General features: G+C 38.6%; 1 protein-coding gene across 1 annotated transcript in view; it reads left to right on the top strand.

The window, feature by feature from the left end:
* The window catches only part of MALT1 (MALT1 paracaspase), a 60914-nt gene that overhangs the window by 28048 nt on the left and 16848 nt on the right, over positions 1-16018 (top strand). The window contains exons 5-10 of the mRNA XM_072773865.1: positions 752-930; positions 1451-1547; positions 2068-2100; positions 5064-5090; positions 6233-6265; positions 11367-11570. Coding sequence (XP_072629966.1) covers positions 752-930; positions 1451-1547; positions 2068-2100; positions 5064-5090; positions 6233-6265; positions 11367-11570 — 573 coding nt within the window. The remainder of the gene's footprint in view (positions 1-751; positions 931-1450; positions 1548-2067; positions 2101-5063; positions 5091-6232; positions 6266-11366; positions 11571-16018) is intronic.

Raw genomic sequence — 16018 nt, 5'->3', positions numbered from 1 at the left:
ATCTATAATCAAACACATATGGAAACCACTTGAACTATTTTGCCTTTTTATTTTTTTAAAGATTTTATTTATTTGTTTGAGAGAGAAAGAGGAGGGGCAGAGGGAGAGGGAGAAGCGGGCTCTCCCCACTGAGCAGGGAGCCCAATGTAAGACTCGAACCCCAGATCCTGAGATCATGACCTAAGCTGAAGGCAGATACGTAACTGACTGAGCCACTTTGCCCTTTTAAATGTACAAAGCAGGCAGCCCGGGTGGCTCAGTGGTTTAGCACCGCCTTCAGCCCAGGGCCTGATCCTGGAGACCTGGGATCGAGTCCCACGTTGGGCTCCCTGCATGGAGTCTGCTTCTCCCTCTGCCTGTGTCTCTACCCCTCCCCCCCGTGTGCATCTCTCCTGAATAAATAAATATAATATTTTAAAAATAATAATTAATAAACAAAGCATACTAACACTTAAAGCTCTGAGAAGTCCTTAAAAAAAGCTCTGAGAAGCCCTTCCAAAAAAAACAACCTGTTTAACTCTGTTTAACCCAGGATTTTCTAAGTATATTTGTCTTCAGCATCCTTTTATCCACAGAACATCTCTCAGAAGTGCCACAGCTTTATGCAACATAGTTTTGGGAGGTATTATTAAAGATCATTAAAAAATTAACTTGAAAACACTTTTGGTTTTTTTTAGTAAAGGGGAAAACAATTTTATTATTAAGCTAGAGGTTTTATTTATGTTCAGTAATGTTTTTCTTTTAATTTAAGGAAGTTCAGATGGCATCTCTGAATCCAAGTTGCAAATCTGTGTCGAACCAAGGTCCCAAAGGCTAATGCCTGGCAGTACATTGGTCTTACAGTGTGTTGCTGTTGGAAGCCCTATTCCTCACTACCAGTGGTTCAAAAATGAGTCACCATTAATACATGAGACGAAAAAGCTATACATGGTAAGAAGTTGGTAATTTGGGGTTTTTTTGTGTTGACATGTAAAATATTATAATTGAAAATTAAGACAAACATTAAAGTTCATATTCATCAGGGTGTCTTAATGTTTTCCTTTTTACTCAGTATTAACTCACTCTTATATTTACAAAAGTGCTATAACATAGCACCAGCCCATATCTAAGGGCTTATTCTAAAATGTCGTATAGGGGCACCTGGCTGACTCAGTTGATGGAGCATACAGCTCTTCATTGTGGGGTTGTAAGTTCGAGCCCCATGCTGAGTATAGAGATTACTCTAAAAATAAAAACCTTAAAATGTCGAATAGTACTACACCTCGCTTACCATGATTGGAATCATTGTATCATTTGCCTGCTTATATTTAACATAAGATATAGAAATAATCTAAGAAATGCCTAAAGTCCTCTGAAATGTTCTAGGTTTTTTTCCCTAATTCAGAACTTCTACAAGCCAATTAAATTGAAAGAAAATGTGTGTGTGTATGTGTTCTGATATTGATAATAGGTACCTTATGTGGATCTGGAACATCAGGGAATCTATTGGTGTCATGTATATAATGATCGAGACAGTCAGGATAGCAAGAAGGTGGAAATCATCATAGGTAAGCACTCTTACTCAGTGTTCTGACAAATGGATATAAGTTATGCAAGATGAAACATTGAAGCAATGGAAATTCTTTACCCCATTCTATTTAATGGGGGGTTAAGTATTCAGTTATATTGTTTATACAGAAACAGAATACATAAATTCACAATCATAAACATTTGTGGCCAAAAAAAGTATTCTTTAAGACTTTAGTTATAAGAAATCTGGTTTAAATGGGAAAAGATGTTTAATAAAACATTAAAAAAAAAAAAAAACATTTTAAGAACCAGGTATCCCAGGCATAGAGAGGAAAGAATGATCGTTAACCAACAGCCCCCATTATGAAGTTCGTAATGTGGTAGTTTGCGCTGTTGAAGCTTAATGCATTTATACTTAGGTTGTCACCAGTAGGAGAGTTGCAGCGTGTGTTGGTATGCAACATATTTCTGTGATATTTGTTTCTCTGTCTACCTGATGGCCGCCCTTCCTAAGATCATGAATTACAGTATATTCACATCTGTTTTCTCTGATACAAGGAAGAGCAGATGAGGCAGTGGAGTGCACTGAAGGTAGAGTAATCCTTTGGTTTGAAAGCACGTATCCTGCATGCTGGTTCCTCTGGGGATTGGTGGAGTGCTCTAGCCTGCGCGCGCAGTCATGGAAAAAATACTAGCTCTAAGAAGGGTGAAATTTCACGGAGTCTCAGGGTTTTGTAAATTGCCAAAGACACTGTTAAACTGACACACTTAAAGTAACTAATTTTCTGTTGATTTTCTACCGCACGTAAGAATAGTGTTTCTGCACATCATATGAATAGGGAGCATTTGCAGTTAATTCTTAATGTTAATTTTTTTTTACAGAATTACAAACTAATTTTTAGTAATTTGTTCAAATTTAATTTGAAATTTGTTCAAAAGACTGGTGGCATACTACCATGGATAATGGTTTAAATGATTTTAGCCATCCTTTTAGCCATGATTATCAGCTGCTCAGATGTGCATGTGGCTTCCGTGTCAGTTTCAGGACAGGCAATTTCCTGTTGAACACATGTCTTATCAAATATCTAATATTTCTATTTCAATATAAAATTGGTAAGATCCATTTTCTGAAACTCCCAAGTCTGTACATTAATCTACTATGTCATCTTTACCATAATATATAGAGAGACAACTGGGAAATCTGTTTCAACATAAACTTTTAAATTTGTTTCAGTTATGCAAAGCATTGTATAGAAGTTCTAATGAGTACATTTTAATACTTACGTTACCTTCTCTTAGTACATCACATTGTTTTACAAAATTTTGTTTGCAGATAGCAAAGTATTTTTTCAATGTCTGCTTCTTTAAACTATTGTATAATCTTGGGGTCTACTTGGGTAAAGTGAAAAAAAAACTTGAATGTTGTATTTCCTGGGTTTTCCTGTCTTTCATATCTCTGTGGTGTCACACTGAAATGCTATAATTACTATGTTCGTCCTAATGCATACGTTTGAACAGGAGTTCTCTAGCATAAGGGGGATTCCAGTCCTGTTGTCTATAGAGGCCTTACACGAGGGAAGCATATGAAGAAATCTTCAAAAACTCCTCTTCCTTTTCTTACTTCTTTTTGCCTAATTGCATGATTTCTAAACTTTTCCAAAGTTGTATATCTCTAAGAACAGATATAAAGTGGCACTGCTGTTTGGCTTCGAGGTATTGCATGGAAATTACCACCTTTGCTGTGCTGTTTCTTTCCCTGTATGATCATCTCTATAGTTTTTACAGTAGCAAACACAGTCAAATTCTCATTTTCACATAAACCTATCAGCACACTTCGAGATGAAGATCCAACTATGGAACCACTTCAGAAACTTCAAATGGGAGGATTAGATCCAACTTTTCTTTCGAAAAAAAGTGTGAAGGTTGAGATGTTTTATAATTGATGGATTGACACATACCCTTAACAGTATCCTACATCGTATCTTTTTTTTTTTCACCGCAGAACATATCACTTATTTCACTTTATGTATTTTATTTTATTTATTTTATTTTTTTTTTCACTTTATGTATTTTATTAAAGGTAGTCGATCAGGACAAAAGATGGGGATTGAATAAGTGAAGTCAGGGGATTTTTTTTAGGGCAGTGAAACAAGTCTGATCGTTGTAATGGTGAATACATGTATGCAAGTTTTTTAAATCATTTAGTGGGAGGTCAGGGGAGGGGGAATCCCAGAATGGAATGAAGAATATGACCAAAGAATCTAAATGCGTTACAAATGTATGCAGCAACCTCAGTGAAGAGGGGAAGGAGGAACAAGGTGCCGACCTCAGTAACTAGAAATGAATGAAGTCTCTAAGACAAGAGACAAAAGAAATTGTACAGAGCCTTGTACTCTAGTTGTTGATACTCTTTCATGGGTTTTACGTTATAGATAAGAGTTAAATTCCTCTGTGACTCTTATGAACAGTGTAACATTTGTAATTTATTGCTAATGCTAATTTGCATCTTCATAAGATTTGCAAAGGAAAAATAGATGGCTGTAATGTCATGGGTATTTGCTTAAATGATTGTATCTGTCCTTTCACCAGAGAGTACAGGTTAATAATCCTGAAACCACTGTACCTCCAAAAACACATTATACCCGTCTAAGCACGAGGAAAATATCAACTAATCCAAATTGAGAGACATTCCACAAAGTACCTCACCAGTAATCTTCACAACTGTCAAGACCATCAAAAACAGGGAAAACCTAGGGACGCCTGGGTGGCTCAGTGGTTGAGCATCTGCCTTTGACTCAGGGCCTGATCCCAGATTCCCAGGATCGAGTCCCACACTGGGCTCCTTGTATGGAACCTGCTTCTCTCTCTGCCTGTGTCTCTGCCTTTCTCCCTCTCTCTCTCTCTGTGTCTCTCATGAATAAATAAATAAAATATTAAAAAAAAAAAAAGGAAAAGCCTAAGACACTCACAACAAAGAGCCCAAGGAGACATAAGAAAATGTAATGTGGCATCCTGAATGAGGTCCCGGGGGGAAAAAAGAACATGAGTCATTTATTAGTTGTGACAAATACACCTTACTAAACATAAGATGTTAAAATAGGGAGGCAAGGTATGATGTATACGGGAACTCTTCTTTACTCGTTTCACATCTCAAATTCTTCCAAAATTAAAAGTTTACTAGAAAAAATCATTTGAGATTGTTTCTTAGTTTCACAGAGTTTTCAATTGAGGCCAAAGACCTGTCCCTTGACTGTTTTTGTCTCAAAAGACCAGAATATCTAAAACTTTGAACAAATGATGAATGAGTCTGTTCTGCTTTTTGTCATTTAACGAAAGTAGCAATAGCTCAGAAGTCCTACACGTATCAACAGTAACATTCTCTCACGCTTAGTAGTTGCATGGCTTCTCCCTGAAGGCATTTGAAAAGTTCTAAACTAATGAAATATTACAACATAATTTAATAGCTTGAAACCTACTTCTCTGATTAGTCTTACAACTTATGCTAAATTGGTGGTTCGATTATATAAAACTGATCTATTTTCTCTTCATTTTAGATGAATTAGATAATCTTGGACATCCTGGTGAGTAATATAAAACATTAGCTTGAATACAATAACTAGATAATCTTTTGCTATAGCAGTCTTAGTAATTTTTTCCTTTATTAAAATAATACAGTTTAGGGTTGAAATTAATACTTACGTGAAGGATAATTTCATGCAAGTAAAATATTAAACATTCTAGATTGTAAGACGACAGAAAAGTATACAGCAGCAGAATATATCAACGTATATTTTTATCATTGTGTATGACTCTAGGTCATAAAAAGGCAGTTAATGGAGTATCTTTATCTGAAGTAAAAGATGTGTGAGTGGGGAGAAATAGAGGGTCGTGGACCATTAGGAGACTGACACAGGGACACCTTAGAGGCTCAGTCAGTTGGTGGTCTGCCTTCAGCTCAGGTCATGATCTCAGGGTCCTGGGATCGAGTCCCTCCTCAGGCTCCCTGCTCAGCAAGGAACCTGCTTCTCCCTCTCCCGCTGCCCGCCACTCCCCCTGCTTGGGCTCACTCTCTACCTCTGTCAAATAAATAAATAAAATCTAAAACACAAAAAACCCAGAATTACCCTGTCTATAATAATGGACACATTACTGACTCAACTCCCATCTTTCCCTGCATGGTCCTTGGAGTGGGAGGTTTCTCATTCTATGTATATAGATGGCAAAGTGTGCAGACTGTGGAGTGAGGCTTACTAGTTCAATTACAAGTGACTCACTCAATCTCTCTGTGCCTCAGATTCCTTATGTATATAATGGAGGAAGTATGTATCTTAGACAAGGTGAAGCTTATTTAAATCCATTTTATTTAAAGCACATAGAACAGTTCCTGGCAAGCCTTTGGTAACTGCTAACCATTCCTGCACTGCTTATTACCACCACCCACCATTTTCAGACTACTTTCTACCTAGCATATCAAAGATTACTGCCCCCAGCTGTGGTAGTTAATTACTGAAAACATTCCCCTGCCCTCATTCTAACTCTGTCTGTCCAGGTGTGTTAATCAAAAATCTGAAAATATTAAAATTGTTAGTTAGCTGTTAGAAACCACATTCTGTCTTTTGATGCTTCTGCTATTGTTCATTTTTTCCATTGGTCTTTAACCCTGCAGATATTTGTATCATGGACAATAACACCTTATCTTTTTTCCATTTTTATCTTTTTGTAGACAATAAAGAGCAAACAGCTGATCAGCCTTTGGGTGAGTAGAGCTTTAAAATGCTTGGTCACAGGGCTCCTGGGTGGCTTGGTTGGTTAAGTGTCTGACTCTTGATTTTAGTTCAGGTCTCAGTCTCAGGATCATGAGTTCAAGCCTCATGTTGGGCTCCACACTGGACATAGAACCTACTTAATAAAATAAAATGCTTGGTTAAAATAGGGGCATCCGGGATCCCTGGGTGGCGCAGTGGTTTAGCGCCTGCCTTTGGCCCAGGGCATGATCCTGGAGACCTGGGATCGAGTCCCACGTCGGGCTCCCGGTGCATGGAGCCTGCTTCTCCCTCTGCCTATGTCTCTGCCTCTCTGTGTGTGTGTGTGACTATCATAAATAAATAAAAAATTCAAAAAAAAAAAAATAGGGGCATCCAACTTGGTTTTAGCTCAGGTCCTGATCCCACAGAGTCTGCTCAAGATTCTCTCTCTCTTTCTCCTTCTGCCCCTCCCAGCCCCTCTCATGAGCTTTCTCTCCGTCTCAAATGAATAAATGAAAAATATTTTTTTAAATAAATAAATAAATAAAATGCTTGGTCAAAATGCAACTTTATAGTGCTTTTATGGTGATCATGAAGGGATTCAAGATATTTTAATTTGACATTTTAAATATTTAAATGACACTGAGACCAAATGTTTTATTTTGGATATTTGTAAAAGAAATTCTAGAACAGGGAGCTTTAAAAGATTATGAATTCAGTTTCTGGGACCTAGTCAACTTCTGTGGGGTGATTTCTTTGTTTTAGCAACATGCAAGCAAACAAATAAGTAAACCAGGAACCTGCACATGTTACACAGAAGTGATTAATACTATCTCTTGGTGCAGTTAGAGATTGGAGAAGCAGCAGAGAGGTTGCAATAGCAGTTCTATATTTTAAAGGATGAATAGAGGGGCACCTGGTTGGCTTGGTGAGTGGAGCATGTGACTCTTGATCTCAGGGTTGTGAGTTCAAGCCCCATATTGGATATAAAGATTACTTAAAAATTAAAAAAAAAAAAAAAACTGTTTTAAGAAAAGATGAACAGAAGGACCTTCCAGACATAGGGAGCAAATTTAGATTTCTGCGTTCTTTTGAAAAGTGGTAGCTTTTGAGGGTAGCTGTGCTAAAGTGTGGCTGCCCCTTTAAACAGGATTTGTGCTCCTCTGTTTTCCTGTTGTACAACTGTGGGCCTACTTCACTCTCTCCCCTCCCTGTCCTCCTCCTTCCCCATGTGATATTGCCATGTAGCTAAATTTCTTTACATGGTGGCTGGGTCTCAAAGGTGTGAATCTTCCAAACTTCCTAGGGTTTAGATCCAGAACTGGCAAGTCTCACACCAAATTATGTTGTTCAGAGAGAATTAGGGGCTGCCCACATTCAGGGTGGGGGGGCTGGGGTGCAGTTCTGTACCCTGAGGACAAGGATAGCGTGGCTCCTCAGAGGTCCTCCCTTTTACCCCATCTGGGGAAGTAGGCTTAGACTTTACTCTGTAGGACACAGAGATTAAAAGATTGTGTGCAAACCAACAAGAACTGTATATTCAGTCAAATTTGATGCTAATACTCAATTTTTAATAGCCAAAGATTTTTTTATTTAGCAAATACCTAAATAGCACTTAATCTGTGTCAGGTTCTTTCCAGGTGCTTAAGAATATTATTTATTTTGGATGAGACAAGATGAATAACACACTGTCAGAATAATTTCTGACGTGGAATTAGTGCTGTAACATTGTGCCGGTTTTTGAAGAATACATTGCATTAAGCTTTGGAAGATGCCTAGGAGCATGTTAAAATATCTTTCTGAAGTGGTTTTATTACTCTATTGCTTGATCAACTGGCATTTATGTTTCCTTTTTCCAATAAATGGTTTGTGTTCAAGAAGTTGTGGGTGGCTCTTACAGTAAATGTTTTTCTTCAGAAGATTTCTTCCATCTATTTTATCACTTGCAAACCATCATGAATTGCTTATGTAGTTGCTATTTTGAAATTGTCTTTGATTCCTTACCCTTATCTCCTTAACTTCACATTTTACCGCTTCTTTCTCTGTCGTATCTCTAAAGTCTGGCTTTTCCTTTTCTTTTCTACAACCAATTCCTGGAACAGGTCTTTGTCATCTCTTATATTGACCACTGCGGTCTGCTTCTCTGTTCCAAATGCACCGCACTTCACCTGTCACTAAGGAACTGTTTCACATGTAGATTGGGCAAGGTAAGATTCACTTACCCATCATCTGTATTACCATTAAACTCAAGAAAATGCATTAAGACATTTTAGGAATTGGCCATTAAAAATAGTCATTAGGGAAAATTTTTTTAAAGAGCTATGGTCAACTACCGATACATTTTGAGCCATGTAGTTTTTAAATCGTTGAACCCTGGCCTTCTGTAAACTGTGCCAAGTGTTCTTTCTAAATAGATGACTCAATCCATGAATAAAGAATTGACATTAGCAAAAACAACTTAGTTTGACAGCTGGTCCTTTACCCCCCAGACTCCAGTGATTTTTTTTTTCCTGTTATAGTCCTTATAATTGTTTTTTGCCAATAAAACTTAGTCTAGGACATATATAGCATTAAATTATAATATTCCATCAAAAAAACCCTCTGGGATTTACAAATACTTTACTACCTGAAAAACTTTGGGAACCCATGATTTGGGCTGTAAGGTGTAAGCCAGAGACACACATTCTCTTACTTGCCCCCACACACACAGTTAGAGGTAGATTGCACTGAGTCTGTCACTGTAAATTCTGAGGTCTAAATTCTGAGGGGGTTGATGTGCTAACAAATGCACTGAGAATTTTCTTTCTGTGGATTAGTCAGCTAACAGTCTTGCTGGGTACTTTGGTATAATAGTGGGTACTTTGGTATAAGAGTATCGATCTAGGGGATCCCTGGGTGGCGCAGCGGTTTGGCGCCTGCCTTTGGCCCAGGGCGCGATCCTGGAGACCCAGGATCGAATCCCACATCGGGCTCCCGGTGCATGGAGCCTGTTTCTCCCTCTGCCTATGTCTCTGCCTCTCTCTCTCTCTCTCTCTGTGACTATCATAAATAAATAAAAAAAAAAAAAATTAAAAAAAAAAAAGAGTATCGATCTAGTTTATTTAAGAAGAAATTAAAACAAAACAAAACAAAACCCTAATGTTAAGTTTTATACTGCCTCCTATTGAAATCTATCCTGAGTGTCCTCAGCTTCTACAATGATTCTTAGAACTAAAGCAGTTCAGTAGAAACTATGTCTGAATCCTTATGGGTTTTTTTTTTAAAGATTGATTGATTGATTGATTGATTTATAATGAGAGATACAGAGAGAGAGAGGGAGAGAGAGAAAGAGAGGGAGGCAGAGACACAGGCAGAGGGAGAAGCAGGCTCCATGCAGGGAGCCTGACCTGGGACTCGATCCCAGGTCTCCAGGATCAGGCCCTGGGCTGAAGGTGGCGCTAAACCGTGGAGCCACCGGGGCTGCCCTGAATCCTTATGTTTTAAATAATCTTAATAATTGACCTTTTCTTTTGAATAAAGGATTATCATTTATATATGACTTGAAGTGACTTTTACTAAAGTAGAAATGCTTAAGTATGATTTCATTTTTCTAAAATAGATATATTCATGGGAATAAGCAACTTGCAAGAAATCTCTAAGAATGTAAATATAGAATAAAGATACCATGACATAAAAGTACTGAGGCTTTTCACACAGTGGGGTTTTCTTTCACTTTGAGAGAGTCCCATTCTTTGAGTTGGTGCTAGTTTTTCTCCAGACCTTGCTTAACACTAGACTTAAATGAAATGTTCTGTGGAAAGAAAAGAAGTTTCCCCGAAAGTTTTAATCCATTTAATGATTTGAAATTTTGGAAATTCTGTTCCCTATTGCAGACATCAAGTCAGCAGTGTGATGATTTGTGCTGGTTTCAATTTCATAAGAGTAGTGTTCATTATAATTTTAAGCAGTGTTTAGGGACAGAGGTTGGTCACCTAGTCCTCACCTGTGTCAGTCAGAGGCTCACACTCCTACCCAGGGCGGCTCCTTGGCCAGTTGGCTGAGTACTGCCACATGCTCTTGCTACACCTTCTCTGCTGTTCCCTTGTGTCTCTGTCATGGTTTGTACCATAATCTGGGCTGCCCATCCCCTACTGCCAGTCTTCAAGAAAAACATCATAACAGGTTACTACTGCCATGGCCTGGTCTCAGATCTTTAACCACTAACCCCACCCCAGACTAGCAAAGGTGTAGTTCTAAAGACCAGCCTTCTACAGCCATTTTGAGACAAGCTATACATGGTAAAGCTAGCTGGTACTTTCTAAGGCATAAATGTGGATCTTTTTGCCCCTTAAAAACATAAAAATTCTTTGTATGATTGATGAGTGTACATCTTTGAACAAAGTCTCTCCACTAAGGTCAGAAAATAAACTGTTAAGATATTCATACAGAAGGTCTTCACATATCCCTAAGGTCACCCAAACCAGGGATTTTTTTTTTTTTTTTTTTTTTTTTTAAGAAACCAAAAGGAGACAGCACATCAACTGAAAAAATACAGATAGAGTTCTTGTTAAGTCCCTGCTTTTCTCTCGCCTTTGGTTTTCCCCTTACTTGCTCTGACAAGAACTCATCCCGTTCCTCTTTTTGGTATTTCTTTTTTCTTTAGCCTCTTCCACTGTCACCAAACAACCTAATTTGACGGTAACCCAATTACTAATGTTGCTTGTTTAAATTTGCTTCAAACGTCTAGTTGAATATTATATTCTCTACTTTTGTTGTAACTCAATGAAGGTATTAATTCAATACTAGTTACCATACTGATGCATCATATGCAGCTCATAAATATCCTTTGCCTCGTTCTCAAAAGCATCACTAAGTTTGGTTTCAGTTGTTTGAGTTATCAGCCTGTGTTCATCAGTAGAGTTTACTATATAAAGTGGTCTACTCTGTACTGTAAAGTGATAGTTCCAAAATGAAATTAAATAGTAATGAGATCTTATTTGTAAAGCAGACATTTTATTATAATTATGCCATTTCTATAGGTTTTGTTTTAATCTTTATGTCCTCTTCTCAATCTCTCATTCACCTCCCCCCTCCTTTTTTGTTTTTGTTTTTGTTTTTGTTTTTGTTTAACAGCAAAGGACAAAGTTGCTCTTTTGATAGGAAATATGAATTACTGGGAGCACCCCAAGCTTAAAGCTCCTTTGGTGGATGTATATGAATTGACCAACTTGTTAAGACAACTAGATTTCAAAGTTGTTTCACTCTTGGATCTTACTGAATACGAGATGCGAAATGCCGTGGATGAATTTTTATTACTTTTAGACAAAGGAGTATATGGTAAGATATTTGTAATCTTTGTTTCTATAATTATTTTACTCTTCATTGCACAAGTTATGGTAAGAGATAAAAATCAAAGATTGGGTATGGTAAATACATCTCAATGAAGAATTTTATTCTTGTAAAAGTGATGGATCTGATCTTCATTCTGTAGTTCCATGTGAATAACTACTTAGCTCAATGTCTTTCCTTTCATGTCTCTTGTTTTATCAAAACAATATTATTCTTATTAGAATTCTTTCCTACTTTAGGTGATTTTGTGTGTGTGTGTGTGTGATTTTGTTTTTTATTGATAAGAGCTGAAGTGCAGTGAAGCTTAATGACCAGATGGCAAATTGTGGACTCATATATGTACAGTACTGCTGTGTGTGTGTGTAGGACAAAGGTCATCAAGTGTACATTCTATATGTTTTATTCCTTTTTCTAACTATTGCATGGCATTTTCTTGTCCTTTAATGGGAGCTAGAATTTAGCAAGGATATGTTGGTGAATGGAGCATATGAAAACAATTTGTAAACTAAAGCTCTATACAAACATAGTTAAAGGTGGACCGCCACAAAAATTCTAATGGTAAATAATTTGTAATCATTTTACGCATTCCTCATCTAAATATTAAGAACACCACATGTATGGTAAAGATTTTTTAAAGACACGGAATATGCTGTCAGTATATTTCTTTGGTGACTTCCTTCTTGTAATGGGTATAAGCACAAATGAAAGGCCAGCTGGCTGGCTGGTCTGAGCCGTATCTCACAGGGTGTGCACACTGTGATACCGTGCCGTGGCATTTGACTGCGAGAGGAGTGGCATCTGCAGGCCTATTGTTAGGCATGCTGGTGATAAACAAAAAGTACCAGTTTAGCTCCTATATCTTTCGAATTATTTTACTTCAATAATTTCTAAATTTAGCCTTTAATTTATGATTAGACTAGTATGATGAGGTGAGCTTGGTGGAATTGCTAATGGGTCTCAAAAGAAAATTTTTAATGGAAGAAAAACTTTTTTTTTTTCCAATATTTAATATGTCACTGTATATGAGATGGGGAGTCTTAAAATTTTAAATATTTAAATAAGTTTCCTCGTAAATAATAAGGATTGCAGTTGTGACACAACTAAATATCTCAAATTTGGGATTTCAGTTATGTTGATGTAGTAATAACATAACCTTGTTTATGAGTATTCACTTTTCTTGTGAAAACATAGACTGTACAAATGTGCCTTTTTGGCAATGGGTGTGCATACTTTTGATCTAGATTAAGAGGGTGGTTTGATTCTTTCTCTCAAATAATTTATCTCCGTTTATAAAGTACCAAGAAAAGGCTTCTAAAACGTCACTGAAAGGAATGAGGCAAAAGGGAAAAATATTAACCAACTTAGAGTTTAGGTTGGTGAAGTATTTTATAAAGATCTATTTATTTATTTGAGAGAGAGAGAAAGCATGGAGGTAGGGGCAGAGAGAGAGGGAGAGAGTCTCAAGCAGACTCTGCACTGAGCACAGAGCCTGATGCAGGGCCCGACCCCACAATGCTGAGATCATGACCTGAGCTGAAACCAAGAGTCAGACACTTATCTGACTGAGCCACCCAGGCGCCCCAGGTTGGTGAAGTATTTTAAGAATGAGGGAATTACATGAAGTATTGGGTACTTGATTATTCTCATTTCTTACTGACACTATCACCTTAGCTTTAAGCCCTTTGCCTAGCTAGCTCTTTAAATCAAAGCTTTTAATGCCCTTTCAAAGTAGAGAATCCAAAATATTAGAAAGCTGTGGCAAGAACAGCTCAGCTAATGCTGAGGCTTTGCCCCAGTATAAAAACATCATCCTGATCCTGGAGACCTGGGATCGAGTCCCACATTGGGCTTCCCTGCTTGGAGCCTGCTTCTCCCTCTGCCTGTGTCTCTCTCTGTGTCTCTCACGAATAAATAAATTTAAAAAGCCTTTAAAAAAAAAAATCATCTTGGAGTATGGAATACATAAGCATATTAAAGCAAAATAGCAGCTTAAGAAAGCTAGAAGACTTTTAAGTCCTACTGATTTGTGTCTCAACAGAGTAGCTGCATTATACTTTGAAGGATTATGAACCCCAGACATCTGGCACATGTGCATAGCATGTAAGTGTGGTGAGGCTTGAGGGCGAAGGCCTTCCTCCTGCACTGTGTCTTTACCTCCATTGGCAGCCCCGGGTCATGGCTGTATCCTGCGGGGTGGAGGAGGCTGGGGCAGAGCCATGGGAGCTTCAGCATGAACAGCTCTAGAGGTGGAAAGCATACACACTCAGGCTTATGCCCTTTTGTCATGTTGCCCGTGGGTTTGTAAGAGGAACAAAAATTGCCACAGAACAAAAAATAGGCAATTCACTTTTAAAACATATATGAACATAGAAAACACACTCTAAGAACAGGAATAACTGATTTCTACTACATGTCCTTGCAGACAAATGAAGATAAAGATTTCCAGTTATCATATGTGGAAGGCTCTGATAGGGAGCAACTGGCCTGGTATCTCCCCCACCGGTGCCTTCCTGCACTCACTGCTCACCGCAGCTCAGCTGTGCTTTTCTGGAGAAGGATATTGGAGGAGTCTGCTCAGAATAAGGCAAAAGCCTGGTTTATTCTGGGGGAGCCGTTCGTTTCAGCAGAGCTCGGTGGTGAAGCAGGAGGCCTTAAGTAAACTCGTTCATGTCCAGCGCTAGGGCTTTTCTACTGACCAGTGTAACTAGAACAGAGTTAACTTTTATAAGCAAGAGTTTCTGAAGTGGATAGACTAACCTGATGAGGTGATTGCAGAATAAAGAAGATAAAATAATTATCCCTGTGCCTGGCCTACTAAAAGCATTGTGGCTGTTGTTACCATTTCCTGAATTCCAGTTTTCCTTCATCTTTAGATGGGAGATTTGAACCAGATAGTATTCCACTGCAGGCCTCAATTAGAGAGACCCGGCTTTCACGTGTTGTTACCTATTAAGATTCAGCCTAAGATTTCATTTGGGGGCGGGGGAGAAGGAGTTTTCAAAATGATAGTGTAGTGAAGCCATGAAAAACCAGTACACTGACGTTTTGTATTTTCTGAGAATAAAGTTAACTAGAAAGCCAGTAGTAGGGCGCCTGGGTGGCTCAGTGGTTGAGCATCTGCCTTCAGCTCAGGGGGTGATCCCAGGGTCCTGGGTCGAGTCCCACGTCAGACTCCCTGCGGGGAGCCTGCTTCTCCCTCTGCCTGTGTCTCTGCCTCTCTCTCTCTCTGTGTCTCTCATGAATAAACAAAATCTTTTAAGAAAGAGACAGGGAGGGCAGCCCTGGTGGCGCAGCGGTTTAGCACCGCCTGCAGCCCAGGGCGTGATCCTGGAGACCCTGGATCGAGTCCCACGTCAGGCTCTCTGTATGATGCCTGCTTCTCCCTCTGTCTGTGTCTCTGCCTCTCTCTCTCTCTGTATCTATGAATGAATAAATAAATAAAATCTTAAAAAAAAAAAAAAAAGAAAGAGACAGGGAGAGAGAGGGAGGGAGAGGGCAGGGAGGAAGGAAACCAGCAGTAGATTATTAAGAGACAGTATAGTGGAGCACAGTGGTTGATCTGGCCGGTGTCCAAATTCTGTTTCCGTCACCTGTTGGTCATGTGGATTTATGTGAGCTCTTATATCTCTCAGTGTCTCAGTATTTCCATCTGTAAAAGGGAGATGACAATATTATCTACCTACTTATGAGAAATATATTATGAGGGTTATAGGAGGTGAGAACCATATAATTAAAGCAAGCACTTTATTCAGAAAGTGCCAGGCACAGAGGAAGAGCTCTGTAGGTGACGGTGGTGGCGGTGGCAGATGTCCTCATCAGCACCTTGCTAGGTGCTGCAGCTCAGCTCCAGTGGGACAATCTTCCATCCAAACAATGATTTTCTCTGTAGGCAAGAAGAAATATCTGTAATGAACTATATTCTTGGAAATCGTGTTCCCAAGAAATCAAATTCCCTGAAGTTCTAATCGATAGGATTATATTTCTAACCACATGAAGTTTTTTGTCACTTATGAAGATGCCTATGTTGTGTGCCTCTCCTTGAGTGATGGGATAGTCGATTCAATTAATAAGCAGTACTAGACATGCAATCCTTAAAATACCATGCTTTGATCTAACTTATTTTACATAAAAATGTTTAATCTCCCACAATGTCGTTCGGATATAGACTTTGATGCAAAATGTTTTTCATAAGTCATTTTGGGGTAGACAAAAGGTATTTTGTTCTAAGTGTCTTAGTGATTGCAGAGCAGGATTTATGGCTCTGAAATAACGGACCACACTTAGGTTTCCCTGCTCGATGGAGGGCGAACCTTCCCTTGAAGTTGGTGCTTCTCCCAAGTTACAAGTCTTGCTACAGACAGTTGTGTTCCGTGATGCAGATGCAATGGAGGCAATCCATGAGCCTCCTGGCTGGCTGGCTTATGTAAGAAAGCCAG

This window comes from Canis lupus, chromosome 1 (genome assembly GCF_048164855.1).
Source record: "Canis lupus baileyi chromosome 1, mCanLup2.hap1, whole genome shotgun sequence".
In the NCBI taxonomy this organism is placed as follows: domain Eukaryota; kingdom Metazoa; phylum Chordata; class Mammalia; order Carnivora; family Canidae; genus Canis; species Canis lupus.
The sequence above is the reverse complement of the archived record's forward strand: the minus strand, read 5'-3'. Positions and strand labels throughout refer to the sequence as shown.